The 18,823-nt window shown below is 34.8% G+C and overlaps 1 protein-coding gene across 3 annotated transcripts; it reads right to left on the bottom strand.

Annotated features, from left to right (window-relative positions):
- Positions 1-1,477: 1,477 nt before the first annotated feature.
- On the bottom strand, positions 1,478-18,207 carry LOC148301662 (casein kinase II subunit beta). Of its 3 annotated transcripts, none has more exons than XM_088272893.1 (8): positions 18,163-18,207; positions 17,875-17,950; positions 17,679-17,781; positions 14,456-14,555; positions 12,842-12,933; positions 11,886-12,075; positions 11,366-11,469; positions 1,478-2,384 (listed from the first exon to the last, which is right to left on the bottom strand). In XM_088272893.1, the coding sequence occupies exons 2-8, from the start codon at positions 17,944-17,946 to the stop codon at positions 2,377-2,379; spliced, it is 669 nt and encodes a 222-aa protein (XP_088129019.1). In that variant the 5' UTR covers positions 17,947-17,950; positions 18,163-18,207; the 3' UTR covers positions 1,478-2,376. The 3 variants fall into 3 exon arrangements, with proteins under 3 accessions (XP_088129019.1, XP_088129018.1, XP_088129020.1); XM_088272892.1 differs by lacking the exon at positions 1,478-2,384 and adding an exon at positions 8,004-9,004; XM_088272894.1 differs by lacking the exon at positions 1,478-2,384 and having other exon boundaries at positions 10,891-11,469.
- Positions 18,208-18,823: the final 616 nt, after the last annotated feature.

The following is an 18,823-nucleotide window of genomic DNA, read 5'->3' as shown; positions in this document are numbered from 1 at the left end:
TATGCCACTTTTGCTGGGATATAGTACATTTTCTGGGCATTCCGAAAACATGCACAATTGAAAATCGACGATTTTTTATTTATGCCGTTCTTGAAAGGAGTAAGCGATATCGCTCAAAGATATCCAAAAATATTTAATGCGTACCGGATACACTGAAATTTTTTTGTCAGGTTTCATACCTGACAATATTTTGTGGCAACAAATTTTGTGTTTTTTTGCTTGTTTATTAAAAATATGCCTGAAAATAACCCGAAGGTTGGGTAGTTAACAGCGAAAAGCCGACTTGTCGGCTTTTGGTAGGAAATGTAATAAAAATCACATTAATCAAACTATTGGTACATAAATTATGGATGTTTTTGTTAAAACGTGCATTTTTTGCATTAGCGAAAATAAGGTATTAGGTTGCATTGGTACTAATAAGCACCAATCTGTTTGGGTTTGAAGGTAAGTCTTCGAAAAATTCATTAGTATATAAAGTGTCAATTATCACCTTATCAGATATGTCAGGTTTTGTTACTAAAGGTTGCATACATCAAGTACTTATTTAAATATATGTTATAAGAATTCATCCTAACAGCTCTACGCAGTATATATTATTTTCAAATATAATTATAAGTCATAAAATGTTTCTGATTCCACTGTCAACTGAAAATCTCAAAATGGACTTAATTTTTAATCGAAACATTGACTATTAAAAATTGTAAAAAAAAGTAATTATATATGTTTCAGTTTTTGTCTAGAAATTAAATATTAATAATTCAGGTTCAAATAATATTTTAAATGATTGATTTCACACTTAAATGATAAAGACTCTAAGAAAAATAATATAATATTAGGTAAAATAAGATTTCTCACATACAAAATAATGTATTGAATCCATTGTACTTTTTTTTCATTGTTTTTATATACTAACACATTTCGGACGGTTATTTTTTACATCTGCGTCCGCTGGTTGGGATTAGATAATTATCTACATATAGTTAAGACCTTAATAAAGAAATTGATATATTATATTCATATAAAAACATTGGATAATTCCTTCTTTTCTGCCTTTGAAATGAGGCTGGCGCAGAAGGTAAAAATACCCTTCCCGTCCTTAAGCATCAATCGACCAAACGGGTAGAAATACCTTTCCCGTCCTTAGTGTGTTTAGAATTAATGGTGTATTTTTTTGTATACGAATTGAAGTAACTTTTATAATATAATATACAATACCCAAAATTTGTTTTACTGTTATATTCCTTTAATTTAAGTATGTAGGTCCTTATGAATACCTTGAATGTGCTGTTAATGTTATACTCCTAATTGGAGTTATTTTTTATTGTATTTCGACACACTTAAAATATTGTAAAAAAAACATTATTTCATATTTCTCACCCCTCGTAAAATGGCCAGAGTACCACACTATCCTGAGCCTTAATTTTATTAAAGCGAGGTGATCCGTCCTGCTGTTAGATTCTGGGATATAGATAACATATTTGAAGAGATATATTCATTCATTTATTTTTCATCATATACATAATTATAAATTACAATAATGAGTCATGAAAATGATGCGGAATGCATCAAAACACGTGTCACAAAATAGAATTTAAGAAATAGCTGTATTCATTAAGGAAAACATGATAGACTTTACGACAAAGTGACTGCCGAATCAATTAATGAAAAGATACAATAATGAGGCCTACTGGGTTTTTCCGTAATACTTTTTTTTATGAAATTATGTGAAAAGTAAATTGTTTATGACACACAATCAAATACGAAATGGCTAAATGATGAGTGTATTTAAAATCTACCCACTTCCATCACCCTTTTTTGAATAGCTCTTTTTTACAGTTACATTATTTAATGACTATATGGATAATGGAAGCAGGTTGTACAATTTTATTGCATAATAATCAAAGATCCTTTGACCAAAAAAGGCATGTGTTAGATTTTTATTGATATTTTTTTAATCTTATGTTTTATGTTCTATTTACAGATAATTTATGTAAATAAATTATCTGGTCAAATTATAAGCTTAAATAATAAAAATAAAAATGGTATTTTCTGGCGTTTCTCATGTGTGTGATTGTAATCCAGGATTCGGACCTCACATACTAATATAAGAGTTTCTGCTTAATAAAAAGCTTCTTTACATCTCACCAATTTTATGTTCTACGTTGTAATGCATAATGTTTTAAGCAACACTGTTTTTTAAATACTAATTTATTTAGCTGTCATCATGGGTGCTGTCCAGTGATTTAAAATATGAATTCTACACTCCTTAACATTAATATTATCAGGTAATGATGATTCCAATCAGACTTTGCTAGAATAGAGTCTTCAGCTGCTCCAACAACCAACTTCCTCCACCTCCTCCGCCCGCCGTTCCTCTCAACAATCTACAAGGGTCGTAAAAAATACTATTTTAGTTTTTAAAAAAATTACTTTATTTGAAAAATAAAAATGGAGAATTAACATACCTTACACAAACAAGATTACATTAATATTGATTCATACATATATCGTAGTCATACAGGAGAAAGTGACCAACTAACAAAATGTAAAATGTTCAGGAGGGCCATTTAAGTCAATTTGCTTGGCAACAAAATAAACATCAACGCAGTTAGTCATTTTTAACAAGTCAATATATTCTGCTTCCAAGTTTAAAATCGCTTTAGGATTTTTTCAGGAAAATATTAAGCTAGTAAGACATCAAATGGTCAATAATCACGTTTTTGTAAAAAATGCACTTGGTCACTTTCTCCTGTATGACTACGATATACCAACAACAGAAATTTATCACAAATCAAGTTACATTATTTATTTAATAGGGATTTTTCTACTGATAAGAATGTTCTCCTCCATCGTGTAGTGGTTAGCGCGCCAGGCTACCATGCTGGAGGTACCGGGCTTGATTCCCAAGAGGGTCAAAATAAATATCAGTGATTTTTCAGTCTAATATTTGTTTAATATGACCCTGGACTGGTACCTGAAGCGGAAGGCTGATCACCTTTTCTTCATGTATTTTACGATCCAGATAACACTGCTTCTATACGATGCAGTGTTATTTGGATGCACCTGGTTATCTGGATGTCCTATGCACCATTGAGTGCGGATAAGAAAAATATCCAATTAATGACGGGACTAACCATTTAATTTTGGTCGCCATTTTAGAAGTATAAATAAAAGATGAATAGCCATTTATGGGATTAAGGCAAGAGCAGACTTCGAACCTCCAAGATGAAGACTCTCCGATCCATAACCGGAAACATATTGCGAGACCGAGTAAGAAATACCGACATCTGGAGGATGTGTAAGGTGGAGGATATCGTGAGGTGGGGACGACAACGAAGGCGATACTGGAAGCAACATATAAACAAAATGTCAAAAGACAGACTTCCACGTATCACCCTCCAAGGCAACCCTGAAGGACGCAGACCCCCAGGCAGACCTTCGAAAAGATGGAAAGACAGCTGGGAGTCAACATCCCAAGAGCGACATGCGGAGGCACAAACAGACCCCTAGGATCTACAAAAAGAAGAAGAAGAAATAAAAGATATTTAGTTTTGTACTGACATTTCCTGGTAAATATTTTTTTAATTAATATTTATTAGTTGTCTGAGAAAATTCTCTTTGCCTATTGATGTACAAGGATTGACATTTCTTAGTAAAACTGCATTTCCTGATTACTGACCTATTTTGCGTTAGCAAACATTGCTAGCCTTCTTAATTTGAGAATCAATGTTCATTCACATTTTTATTAATTGGTACACAGCTATTGTTATACCATATTACATATTAGTAGAAGACATTTTTTCATTCAAACCCTTATCCGCACCCCAATGGTGCATAGGGCACTGCATCATGTAAACGCAGTGTTATCTTGATGTTAACACACGAAGGAAAGGTGATCAGCCCTCCGCTTCACCTGGTACCTACCAGTCCAGGGTAGTATTGAATAATATTAGAGTGAAAAAATCATTTATATTTATTAGACCCCCCTCTGGGAATCGAACCCGGGACCTCCAGAACGGTAGCCGAGCGCGCTGACCATTACACTACGGAAGCGGACAAAAGTAGAAGACATGTTTGTAAAATAATATGGGTTAAAAAAAGCAGTTAACTGTAATGCAATTACAATACAAGCGGCATTTACAGCGCAATATGCATCTGGTAGAATGTTTTTATAGTTGATGACAGGTTAGACCAGGGGTGGGTTACTCTGATACTGCCATTTGGGAAAAGGCAAATAAAAAAACTTGATATCTTTGTATATAAAAATTAAGTTTCTGATTTGAAATTTTTATAAAGCGGCCAAATGATTGTGGCCTTTAGAAATGAAAACGTTCCCCACCCTTGGGTCTAAGCCTAAATTCATGGTGAAACATCTTCAGATCGAGCCACAAAATGAAATTTTACAGAAGGATTTAAGCATACTTTATCATGTTTTGAATCCAAGAAAAATGTACATATTATACAATATATTGTATTTATAGTTATAACTAAAGATATTTTTACTTACGATGATAGTATACAAAGGAGGGGTTGATTGGGTTAAAAAAGGTACAAAAACCTCCCATTTCGAGATTTTTGTTGTTGTCAAATTTGCTTATTATATTAACACATTGTGGGAAACGCTTAAAAGCGTCTTTTACATATTGTTACTATAAAGCAGGAGACGCTTGTAAGCGTTTTACTTTTGGTAGAGCGCAAGAGGCCAAAAAACATTGTACAGATCGGAATTGAGTTTGCGGTTACTTCTGATTAGACCTAGTATACGACCCTAATTAGTAAACTAATTAGGGTCAGGGTTGATGAAAATACAGGAATAGGATAAAAATATGATAAATCTATATCTGACTCCTATTCCTATGAATAGGAGTCAGAGTCGTGTTTTTTTTACGGACTCAGCCCTGATTGTGAGACATTTGCTCCGAATTCTTTGGACTGAGAAGGACAAATATTTTCACCTTAAAAGGCTGAATAAAAATGATAGACTTCCCTTGTTTGAGATGTATCCTTCTGTTTTTTGGACACATCACCAGGAGAAATGATGACAGCCTTGGAAAGTTCACAATCATAGGAGGGGTTCAAGATAGTAGAAGAGACAGATCCTCACTAGATAGAATGACCATATCAAGGCTGCCGCAGGTTGGAGCGATACGGAAGGCTGTGTCAGGAGAAGTGGAGACAACTACTAATGTTTTGAGGACAACGAGAGGATGGTCACAACCTTCAGCAATGAGGAAAACACAGAAGGAGAAGAACATCTAACCGTCAAAACAACTTTATTTACTTAAAAAAGAAAAGAAAACAAGATAACTAAACATTCGTCCACGCGACGACGCCGTTCTGGGAAAAAGTGAAGTGCACTTACTTCCCTGCACCCCGCACCCGCCAGGCTTTGTTTACGGAATACTGATTTATTGTTAAATGTCTCTTACATTCATTCCTAATAAACCAAACTTAAGTGTCATGTAACCAGTTACTATTTTTAATAAATACCATTGATAATTTTTACATTTTTGATTGCGTAGTCCGCCTGACGAATGTTTAGTTACTATGTATCTACAAATATAGTTTAATTATCTAGGGTGAATAACTGCTAATATTATATAGTTTTGTGAATATATAGACTACGTTATTTATATAAATAGTAATAGTAGGAATATTCCTATCCTATGTACAATTACATATTATAATATTTCATCATAAATTGGGCTTTCTTCAATGCAAGCGAGGTAAAAGAAAAGGCTACCAGCCAATATACAGATTAACACATTGTTGTGGGAATTGCTTAAAACCTGTACATACTGTTGGTAGAGAGCGGGAGACACTTATAAGCGTTCTATTTGTTTACTTTTGGTAGAGCGCGAGAAACGCCAAAAAAAACATTGTACAGATCGGAATCGGGTTTGCGGCTACTTGTGATTACTATACGACCCTAATTAGGGTGGAGGTTGATGAAAAAACCTCCAGACAACTATGTGTCAATCAATGGCCCTGATCAAAAATATAAAAAAACACATACTTCGATACTTACCTCATTCAAAGAATAGTCTATATAGGAATCGCTCTGCTAAGACTCACTTTAATTAATAATAAAAAAATTGAATACCACTCAGGGGTTCTTATCATAATATTACATTTTGGATGAAAAAAATATTGCAAAATTCTTATTTCTGACATCTTTGTCAGGATTTTTTAAAAACTAGCTAACCACCACGCCGATTCCGCGCAGGGATAGGCAGAGAGGATAGAATGTCACACCACTGTGTTAGTCTTCTGCACCCATTTTCAACTGTACTCCTAAATTCATTTTACCGTTCTTGCCTCACTCATTCGTTCCACATGTTCAAACCATCTCAACACACCTTTCTTAATTTCATTGACAATGCTCTAATCTCAGCCTTGCATTATTTCCTTATTTCACCATTGGAACATCTATCATATATCGTTTCGCCACACATTCTTGAGAGATGGCATTTCGACTGCATTTAGTCTACTTTCATCCTTCTTTTGCCAACTGCATGCTTCAACCCTTACTGGTTCAATGTCGAATCTCATTCGACATCGATTTTTTCCTCTTAGGTCCCATGTCGGATGTTATTCCACATTTTTTTCATCATTAGTATTATTTATTTAAATTCCAAGCTTATATTTTTGTCACTCGCATCTATTACAACAGTATGTGGAGAAGAGGACAAAAGATTTTTTTCCAATTGGAATGCAACTGTCTACCTGGATTATTTTTTTAATTTTGGGGGACCGGAAAGGGTTAATATATCGTGGGTATACTGGCAAAAAACGTTTACTATAAAATTCCTAGTTTAATAATCCTTGTTATTAAAACTTTTAGCCTGAATAAAATACTTGCTATTGAACTGAAAGTTAAATTATTTTTAAAACCACATAATTATGACATTTCACTACTCGGTGTATTTTGCCAGTTTATAGAACGTTGAAAACTTTATAATATGCATCATTAAGTCAAAATTGCATATTTTCGAGTTAACGTTTTTTGCTATTGCACCCACGATATACTATATTTAGGGAAAATATGTTGTTAACCTTCCCCTCCCGGTGATATGTATTTACTACAACTCGACTTTTCAAATGAGAATATCAATATAAAATATGATAGATACGGCTCCAGAATTTTTGTATTCCCCCGTAAATATAATTATGTATTACATGAAGTATCATAATAAAAAGTAATTCATTTTCAGCGACGGAAATAAATAATTTGTGAATAAAATCACCACTACACAAACGTTTCTGTGTGGCGTGCTTTGTAAGTTTACAAGCATGTCGTAACGTGTTTACCACGTCCGTAGCACGCAGGTCGTCTTGCGCGATGGTCGTATCGCTAAGCCAACGGTTGCGGTTATTTGCGATGTGTTTTTTTCTCATTTTCAGATAATACCAGAGCTACTTATAACCCTTATCCGTACCCAATGGTGCATAGGGCACTGCATCGAATCGACGCAGTGTTATCTTGATCATTACTTACACGAAGGCAAGGTGATCACTCTTGCGCTTCAGGAACCAGTCCAGGGTAGTATTCAATAAATATTACAGTGTAAAATCACTAATATTTATTTTCACCCCCCCTGGGAATCGAATCCGGGACCTCCAGCACGGTAGCTAAACACGCTGACCATTACACCACGGAGGCGGACAAATGTAGGCTGATAATACCAGAGCTAACATTACAAAATTGATACATTTCAACTTCAAGTATGGTCAATAAAAGCAACATTTAGGAATATGTATTCAAATTTTTCCCGTTTTTAAACCACATTTTCAAATGGTGAACAAAATACATATCACCGGAACGCGCGGGAGTTTTTAGCATCGTAAGGGAAGGGTTAAAAAAGATGTCTGAATTTTCTTTATCTTTATCTTTTACCAAAAATCATCTCCTGTTATAATCAATGAAATTTCTATCATTTGTAACCCTGGTGCATAGATAGGATGGCATTTAATAGTATAATTGTTAAATGAAAGGTCAGTTAGATAAATATATTTTTATTTCTTTTTTTACAGAGTTAAGAACTGGTAATGGAAAAACCTAACTTGGTACAAACTATAAATTTAACTACGTTTTAATTCAACATGTTACAGTCAATGATATGGGAGGCAAAAAAAAATTATGAGAAAAATCTATAAAGAAAAATGTCAATATTTTAAACTTTTAATATATTGCACGACTGCGAGAATTGGCAACACTGTAATTATTAATATTATTATTGTAGCTAAGGTACATTCGAGGTCACGCCTCTCTCCTGACAACGTGGTAGGTACTATATTAATTTGTCATCATGGCAACACTATTATAATGAATATAAAAAAAGTATTTTTATCAGTTAAGTACCCGCTACAAGGACAGCAAAATTGACAATGTTCAAATGTTGTAAGTGATCATTTACAATGTCATTGATGAATTTAACAATGCTTGCCATTCCTCATTGACGGATAACAATGTAGACTTTAATAAGTGTCTGATGTTCTCTATTATTTTGTCATGGCGGCAAAATGGCTGTCAAATTATTTTTTTTATGTTGTCAAATTGACATTTTTTTGGCCATGTGATGTTTGGATGTCCCATTTAGGGTGCTTATCTCCTGTATTGGAGGCAGAACCTGCTCGTAATTCTTCTCCCATACTTTATCTGTCTACATAAAATATAATCCACCTTTCGTCGAAATTTATAATAAGCAACAGTGTTGACTTCTGATTGAGTAATGGCTTCTGTTTTATTTATTTTTATTTATTTTTATTTATTTACCATGCTTATGTCAAATGGTACAAATCATTTCGTCTCAGATGGGTTTCTAATTATATAATATTTCATTTAATAAAAAAAATAAACAGCATTTTCAACATAAAATAAAAATATAACACCAAGAGATATTATATAAACTTAAAAGATGTATTAAATTAGATAAAGATAACAGCTAACGATTCTTCTTCTTCTTCTTCTATCCCTTATCCGCACCCAATGGTGCCAAGGGCACTGCAACAGAATAACGCACCGTTATCTTGATCGTAATTTATGCAAAGGTGATTAGTTTTACACTTTGGGTAGTTTTACCACACTCTGGGTTAATTTAAAAATAACATATTTAAATAAAATGTCTTACGTCGACATTGGCCTGACCCGAAACAGAGTATTATCACAGAATTGTTACTACAATACAGAACAGACAAGACGATTGGTATTATTCTTATTAAAATGTATATATTTCATATGGCAGAAAAATGCTGGTATTATTAAAATGTAAATTTGAAATTTCTACAATTCCCTGTAATGGGAATCTATAGCAGCAACATGTATGATTAGTCGGTCCATAATTTTTTAATATTGGCATGACAATACATGTTTCGCCAACTTACTAAAATGCAGTTTTTCATCAGCGAATCTCACAAAAAGAAACTACAGTAGAACCCCCCTCTATTGGTCGGAAAGAAAAAAGGTCGGATTATCAGAAAATACGGATTTAGAGTAAAATAAACAATCTCTCAACTCAAAAATGACTGCGTATAATTTTTTTAATTTAAGTTTTACTTAGTAAATGCCACTATTCCTCAAAATCTATTGTGACACGTGTTTCGATGTATTCCGCATCATTTTCAAACACAAATCACAATAGATTTTAAAATAGTGGTATTTACTGAGTAAACTTAAATGAAAAATGGATAGATTTTAGCACAAAGTGACTGCCGAATCAATTAATTAAAATATGTGTATTGTTCTCTAAATTAAAAACATTGCGATAAACCGCACAAAAGTTGAATTGAAAAAGAGCATATAATAATGCAATGCATACATATAAAAATTTAAGGCCGTCAGGTAGTCTATAGTAAAAATTACTTTGAGGGGTTGTATTGTATCTTTTTATTATGCCACATCACAGGGAATGTTTAAAACATCCCTTTGAATGCATAGTACACAAAATCTGGCACTCCTCTTTGTGATAATACCCCATCTAGCCAAGTACCTAATGCCAGGTCAAATGTGACAGCTATTGCACTAGAGAGGCGGAAGACAGATTATGCAATGTTGCCAAACTAAGAGCACGGCAAATATTTGTTTGTAATACAGGAGGCATTGACTATAACCATAGAGAAAATTTTTGGTAGATAAAAAAAAGAAAAAACATTTGTTATTGAGTATTGAGTATAATACACAGTTAAGGAAATTAAAAAAAAAAATTCATGTATATTATTAATTTGCCACACAAACTCGCCAGTTAATTGATTAATTTCACAATTTTGTTAAAGTCCACTCGAATTTTCTCCCGCAAAGACGGTGCAACGTATTTCTGTTTATCGCCATTATTAACGACTGATGCTTTTGAACGAGCAGTGATCGCAGACAGCACATGTATCGTATCGCGCCAACCCAAGCACTGCACGTGTGTTTTCACTTGTGTGCGTCACATAAGATAAACCAGCCAACCAAACTCGCCAGTTGGCACTTGACGCTTTTATTGGAAATTCTTCGATAAATTACCAAATTACATATTTTTTATTATACTTAAGAATTGTTTTGATTATTTTTATTATATTATAACATTTTTTTGTTTGTTTTGTTTTTTTAACTGGACTTTTAAATTATGTAAACTTTTTAAATAAAACTACAACGAAAAAATATAAGCATGAAGTAGTCGATATGAAAAGTAAATTTCATTTTCTTTACAAATATGTGGGACCCGATTCCAAACCAAGTTTCTATTAATGTCTTAATAAGACGAAACGCTTCACTCTTTTCAATGTCATATATCAAAAATCGACAATTTTCAGTTGTGCATGTTTTCGGAATGCCCAGAAAATGTAGTATATCCCAGCAAAAGCGGCATATTTTAAACTTAATATTTACCCGCTACAGGGCAAAAAGTGTTTTTTTTTGCATTTGAAGAAAAGGTAATGTTTAATTATTTTTTTGAATGTACTAAATATTTTTCAAATGGAGAAGAAACCTTCAGGTTTTACCTAAATAGATCTGTTGCACAGTAAAAAGTTCAATAAGTGGCTTGATATTTATTTTAATACATTTTATTATATTTTTAAACTTTAAAATCGATCTCCTGAAAAATCAAGTTTTTTTTAATATAAATATGACATTGTTGAAAGGAGTGAGCGATATATGTAAATAAAAGTAGAATTCAATCCAATCTTGTTTTATTTTGGATATGTTACCCAACAATTAAAGCTACTTAGTTTGGAAGTAAGTCACACGACTTTGGATATGTTTGGCTCATTTCTCAGGTTGCACCGTCTCTGACGGAATGGGCGGCTCATTGGTTAGTGGCGGTGGTGAGCGGGTGCGGGTGATGATGTATGGAGGCGCTAAGGGAGTGGGGGGTGGTCTAACGTTTGCCGTTGTTGTAGGTCATGCTGCGCAGCGGCGCCTTGAAGGTGGACGCGGCCTGCTGCTGGATCTGGTACGCCAGCGGGTGGATCTTGAAGCCGTAGAGTCTGGAAACATCCACAGGTCAGGTTAGTGCGTAATATTTGGCAGGCCTTACGACATCCTTTGACTATGGCCAATATCTGTACCCGACGGATTCTCCAGTTCTTTGGACACGTTGCGCGTGGCAACGAGGATAGCCTAGAACGACAACCTGTGATCGGTAGCCTGGAGGGAAAGAGAGGGACAGGAAGATCCCCCACACGATGGACCGATCAAATTAAGGCAGCAGCAGGCACCTCGGTGGTTGGAGCGCTACGTGCAGCGCAGTCAAGGGATAACTGGAGAAGAGTCGTTGCTTCTGCAAGGGTCACAACCCTCAGCAATGAGGAATAAGACGGGGAAGAATATGAATAATAATTGTTCAATACTGGACACAAGAAGAAGGCTGAATGATAGTAATAGAATAGAATGATGGGCGTACCTGGGGATGAACTGGTTGATGGGCCGCTTGGGCCGGTACTCGGGGTGGACCATGAAGACCATGTGCGGGAAGCCCGTGCCGAAGTAGGCGCCGTCCGTGTGCTGGTGGCGCGAGGACTTGGGCGTGTACACGTCCATGCACTTGGGGCAGTACGACTTCACCATGGCCTCGCCGGGCACGTCCGACAGACCTGCACACAGACACATTTCAATACCTCCATCGCTTGGATACAAGTTTTGAACTGACATTTCTTGGTGGAACTGCTTTTTATATAATAAAACAACATCTGTATAGTCTATGTCAGTGTTTCGCAAACTTTTTTTATTCACAGTACACCTACCAAATTAAGAAATTTCATATTTACCATATTATGGTAGCATATTTAACATATTATGTTTAATGCGAAATATGAACCTACTTAATCTGAGCACAGGCGATCGAAATTTGGAGCAATTGTGTTATTTTCACAAAACTAGACTTTTCCCCGGCACACCAACTAATCACCACGGTACACCAGTGTGACCGTACAGTGGTACAGTTGTCTGACTAATAATTTGTAACATCACAAGGATAAATAAAAAAAACAGATCCCTGATTTTTCTTGAGGTCGGTAATTAGTCCCCCCCATAATCATGCCCTATATTTGTCTCACTCTCGACGCTACGCATCGCCAGTGGGTAAGAGTGACACACGACGCGTGCTTTGATTTATTTATGTTACGATCTTATTTGTTTATATTACGATATATTTCAAGAATAATATGGCACACGTGTATTATAGAGTCCCAAAAAGGCACAATGAATCCGATTGAAGTTTTTTTTTTAGGGAAATAAATCGTTTCTTAACTAAATACATGATAAAAGTAATCATTTAAAAAATGGCGAAATACCGCCGCGCACGGCGTCTCTCAGGAACAAAGTTAACGCGGTTAAAAGGTTAAAGGAAATCAGACTCACCAAGAGGAAGCATGGGTTGAGATTCGCAGTATACTCTGGGACAGTGGCCAAATTCTCCCGACTGGTATTTCTCCATCATTTGACCTATTCCCCTGAAACATTACAAACAGTCGTTGAGTACAAGTGCATACTGCAGCAAGGTTTAGTTACTTTTCCGCGGTAAGCATGCATAGGGGGATTTGCCAATCAACGCTGATATGCAGCCATTGTACTACTACTACCATCACACTGTTTCTCCGCAGGGGTTGGCAGAAAGGATGGAACGCCACACTCTTCTGTCCTGACATACACTCCTCGCCTCCTTCACATCCATACATCTAGTCATACATGCCCTCCGATTATGCAGACTTTTGACACCGCCAGATTTTAGGTTCTGATTGATCTGATCGTGCCAAGTCTTTTCCGGTCGTCCTGTTCTGTTTTCCCTCTCACATTCGCCACATATGTTTTCTTAGTCATTCTCTCCTTATCCATTCGCTCCACATGTCCATACCAGCGTAAAGAACTCTTCCTAATCTTTTCAATTACTCCTTGTTCAGCCTTACATTCCTTTCTTATATCTTCGTTTTTAATTCTGTCATACAATGATTTTCCACACATTCGTCCGAGAGTGCATTTCAACAGCGTTTACTCTGCTTTCCTCCTTCCTTTGCCAGTTCCATGTTTCGCTTTACATTAGTGTCGGTACCAGCACGTCGTTGTGAACCGCTAGCTTGGCTTCCATGGACATATTTTTATTTGCAATCACTCCGTTCAAAGCACCATTTATTCTATTCCCTGCATTCACTCTTCTCTCAATATCCTTACTGTAAATGCATTAAATATGAATAATATTGAGAATATTATACGTAAATATTGGTTGTGCTTTTTCATCTTCCTCATCATCAAGTTCCAGTACCATTAGTTTTTCAATTTCAATTTATTCAACAAAAAATTAATATGTTCATAACAAACAATATTCAAGGCGTATATATTAAAAGTAAGCAAGAATGTCCGCCTCCGTAGTGTTATGGTCAGCATGCTCGGCTACCGTTCTGGAGGTCCCGGGTTCGATTCCCAGGGGGGTTTAATAAATATAAGTGATTTTTTCACTCTAATATTTATTCAATATTACACTGGACTGGTACCTGAAGTGGAGGGCTGATCACCTTTCCCTCATGTGTAATCGATCGAGATAACACTGCGTTTATATGAAGCAGTGCCCTATGCACCATTGGAGTGTGGTAAGGGTTTTATTAAGCAAGAAGACTTAAAGGTGTGGAAGAATCACGCTCAGGAAAACTCCTTCGGACACATGGAACAGATCAATATCCAATGTGATATTGTTCAACATAGCGGTAGCTCTTCCTACAGGCATTACCATCGGCAGGTTGGTCCTGTGTATAGGAATGTGAAACAATCTATGTCGACGCTGTCTTAGGTAACTATCGGGAGCATACAGACCAATGTTCCGGATAATTTCAGGATTATCGCGCAACAATAGATAAAAATGCGTAGTCAAATACACATTCCTTCTAGTCTCTAAACTATTGTAGCCAAGCATACCCTGGAGAAACTCGGTCGGGTAGAGCCAAGGATAATAGTTGTAGTAACTGAGGGAATGTTTAAACTTACTTATTAGTTAGAATGTAGCGAGCGTGAATCAGCCCGTAGAGCATTTCCGAGGCTTGCTCTATGAGGTCTGAATGATTGGGATTATCTTCTAATTCATCATCTGAAAATTGCACATTCATGAAAGTTCATCTTCGAAATACTAAAATGACTTTAATAATAATAATAATAAAACCCTTATCCGCACCACAATGGTGCATAGGGCACTGCATCATATAAACGCAGTGTTATCTTGATCTTATTTATTTTTTTACAAAAATGTTAATAAAATTAGTATATAACCACTCACCGAGATTTTTACGTCTCTTCGTCAGGACAATCAGGACAGTATTGTTTGCATGCTGTGTTAGTGATTGTCCTGACGAAGAGACGGGTACGTCTCGAAACCGGTAGACGTAAAAATCTCGGTGAGTGGTTATATACTAATTTTATTAACATTTTTGTAAAAAAATAAATAAGTAAAAATGACTAACCACAAAGTAAATGCTTTAAATATTAATAATATTGAGAATATTATCTTGATCGTTTACACATGAAGGAAAGGTGATCAGCCTTCCGCTTCAGGTACCAGTCCAAGGTAATATTGAATAAATATTACATTGAAAAAATCACTTATATTTATTTTACCCCCCTTGGGAATCGAACCCGGGACCTCCAGAACGACTCCAAAATGACTTTACAATACTAAAATGCAATACCAAACAATTCCAACAGGACGAAATACTTCGAAAACCTTCCTACGGATATAAAAAAAATATAAATTAGAATTCAAAATATGTAATTAAATGCCTTATATACAATCTAAATAATTAAATGTCCGCCTCCGTAGTGTAATGGTCAGCACGCTCGGCTACCGTTCTGGAGGTCCCGGGTTCGATTCCCAGGGGGGTTCAAATGAATATAAGTGATTTTTTCACTCTAATATTTATTCAATATTACCCTGGACTGGTACCTGAAGCAAAGGGCTGATCACCTTTCCTATGTGTGTTAGTGATCAAAATAACACTGTGTTTGTATAATGCAGTACCCTATACACCATTGCGGTGCGGATAAGGGTTTGAATTGAAAATATCCATGTTGTGGCAACCCACACATCTACTATGGCAACTCAAATCGAGTGAAGTAACGAACACACCACGGAGCCCGCAACGAGCGGAAACTAGCTCGTTACACTTCGCCGCCGCCCGTCCTCAGATCGACACGTATTTCAACTGTTCTCATATTAGAATCACGCGATTATTCTTAAGTATTTTCTTGATTGTAATTTTATAGAACTGAATAAATTTGTATTAAAAGTAATCCACTTTCATCTTGCTTCCCTTCTGATAAATTAAAGTGGTATTCAACTAGAAACCACAATGTTAATAAAAAAAAAACACAAAACAAAAATACAATATAAAAAAAATATATATCACTCATAAGAATAAGCAGTAAACATTGAGTGTAAGTCCCTCTCCAAGCACAAGACCTAAGTCTCTTTGTTGGAAAGAACAGCATACCTGATTTTAAGATTGTTAAAAGTAGAAATTAATTAAATTATAAAAAAATTATTGCAACTACTAAATAAAATTTAGTAAAAATGTATTCACAACCAAACATATAAACACTTATCCTTCTCATAGGGAAATTCTTGAATTGCCATCAACAGTTCATTGCAATGTAATGATTTTTTACTTATTATTTTTTAACATCTCATAGTATTTGGACATACCGCTCACTCCTTTCAAGAACGTCATAAATCAAAAATCGTCAATTTTCAGTTGTGCATGTGCTCGGAATGCTTAGAAAATGTACTATATCCCAGCAAAAGAGGCATATTTTTAACTTGATATTTACCCGCTACAGGACAGAAAGTGCTGTTTTTGCATTTTGAAGAAAAGGTATTGTTTACTAATTTTTTTAAATAAACTAAATATTTTTCAAATGGAGAAATAACCTCCAGGTTTTGCCTAAAAAGATCTGTTGCAAAGTAAAAAGTTCAGTAAGTAGCTTGATATTTATTTTGAATACATTGTATTATATTTTTAACTTTAAAAACGTTCTCCAGAAAAATCAAGTTTTTTGATTTATGACGTTCTTGAAAGGAGTGAGCGATACTCAAAATGTTAGAGATTTTTTACTTATCTATTTTTTTACAAAAATGTTAATAATATTTGTATATAACCACTCACCGAGATTTTTATATCTACCGGTTTCGAGACGTACCCGTCTCTTCGTCAGGACAATCTGTGGTAGTCCACAGCATGCAAACAATACTACCTTTCACTACCATAGCACTATTTACACACTTAAAACTACACAAAATGTTTAGCACATGCGATTTTGTGAAGTTTTAAGTGTGTAAATGGTGCTATGGCGGTGAAGGGTGGTATTGTTTGCATGCTGTGGTAGTGATTGTCCCGAGGAAGAGACGGATACGTCTCGAAACCGGTAGACATAAAAATCTCGGTAAGTGGTTATATACTAATATTATTAACATTTTTGTAAAAAAATAAGTAAAAAGACTAACCACAAAGTAAATGCTTTAAATATTAAAAAAATTGAGAATGGAATGATTTTTAATTTATTTATTGATATTTTAACATAGATGGAGAAAAATACAGAAGTTTGGGCATTTACAGGGCTTGCGATTTATCATAGGTTGGTTTAAGTGATTTATGCACATGTGACATTCACCATTCTACCCATGATTGACAACCACACTAGTCAAATTTCGAAAGTTATATTTATGACTCAATTGACACATTCTTTAACATGCTACTTCTTCAAATTCACTATGAAATTTAAATTTGGATTTTACTAAAGAAAATGAATTTTTATTCAAGTTATTAATGTTTGTAAAATTTAAGCAAAAATTTTAAAAATCCAGTGACAAAATTATCAAATAAATTTATTTAAAATCAACTCTAACCTAAAAGATTATTGAATTGTTTACTTTACTTCGTCGGTAGTTAAAAATAAATTTTAAATTAAACCACATTAGCCACGATCTCACAGAAGCAAATTTCGAAATTCTATGCATTCCTGGCCAGCTTTTAAAAATAATTACTAAATTACAGCTCAAACAATCATTAAAATGTAGCAGTATTGCTTAACTGTTAATTCAACATTAATATTATGTCACCATTCCTTAATTAACGATTTAGCAAGTCCATTACACAGAAACTGAAAGGCAATAATGAAGAAACATTGATGGCGCTCGACAAAGTTTAAGTTATAATTTTACCTGGTTCAAGATCCAGAATCATATCTAAAGCTTGTCTGTAATGTGGTACTTGTTCATTTAGTCCCGTGAGGTTGAATTTATCTTGAATATAATCTTCGTCCACCTGAAAACAAAACCGAAAAATGGAGGATGGGTGAGGAGAGGCATCGTAAAATTTAATACAAAAGATGACGCATTTCGCTATAGATATGTGTACCTCGCAAAAGAATTCATTCCCGCGCAGGCCGCAAAACCAGGAAATCCATGAAACTTCCTCAGAGCTGCTCATCTTTCTGAAAAATATAACGGGTATTGACAATTTGACATACACAAATCGTACAACTACAGACGTCGAAAATATTTATAGTCTCTATTTGTTTACAATCGAACGATCTGTACTGTGCCCTTGTTCCTGTAGATTTGAAATTGTTCTCTGAAGGCGTTGGTTTATATTTTAACGACCGAATTTGTGTAAAAATGCTTGATTTTTGATAAAATGCACCACCTTTTGGTTCCCTGATTAGCCACGCTTATCGTTACTCGTGAAGAGAGCCGCTAAAGACGACAGTTGCGCAATGTCACTTGTACCGGAACATGAATACGTGAGTCAAATTACTCATACCAATTTAAAAATCCAAAAATCTTTTGAAATACCGGGGTTTAATGTTTATTCCGCAACAGTAGTAAGCCTGTTTGTCGCCTTGGTAAAATTAAAGTTCGCGTTAATTTTAAAACTAATGGTGAACTAACACAATTTCTTCAAAGTACTCGCACATATTTGCAGTGAAAAACATTCGAAAACAAGTATGTTTTATGCGATTCCATCGGAAAAAATGTAGAATACCAGTAATGTTCAAAGCAATCGTACGTTAGACATTACTGAGATTCTGCATTTTTTACTTTCTATTCTTCTTTCATATCGAAGTAATGTCCTTCTATATGATCACCTTCACATACTTTGTTTTTTTTTATTCTGCACATAAACAGAAAAAACATTCACATAACAACTGATAATGCTTCAATTATAATAGTAGGCACATTGTAGAACATAAGTCATAATATATGTATATATATATATATATATATATATATATATATATTTACAAGCTTTGTAACAAAGTAGGAATCTACATCCTACATGAAATAACTAAAAATAATAATAATGA

Source organism: Brachycentrus maculatus, unplaced genomic scaffold, assembly GCF_059751285.1.
Source record: "Brachycentrus maculatus isolate JH-2025_06_01 unplaced genomic scaffold, ASM5975128v1 h1tg000531l, whole genome shotgun sequence".
Classification (NCBI taxonomy): domain Eukaryota; kingdom Metazoa; phylum Arthropoda; class Insecta; order Trichoptera; family Brachycentridae; genus Brachycentrus; species Brachycentrus maculatus.
This window is presented reverse-complemented; position numbering and strand designations above follow the sequence as displayed.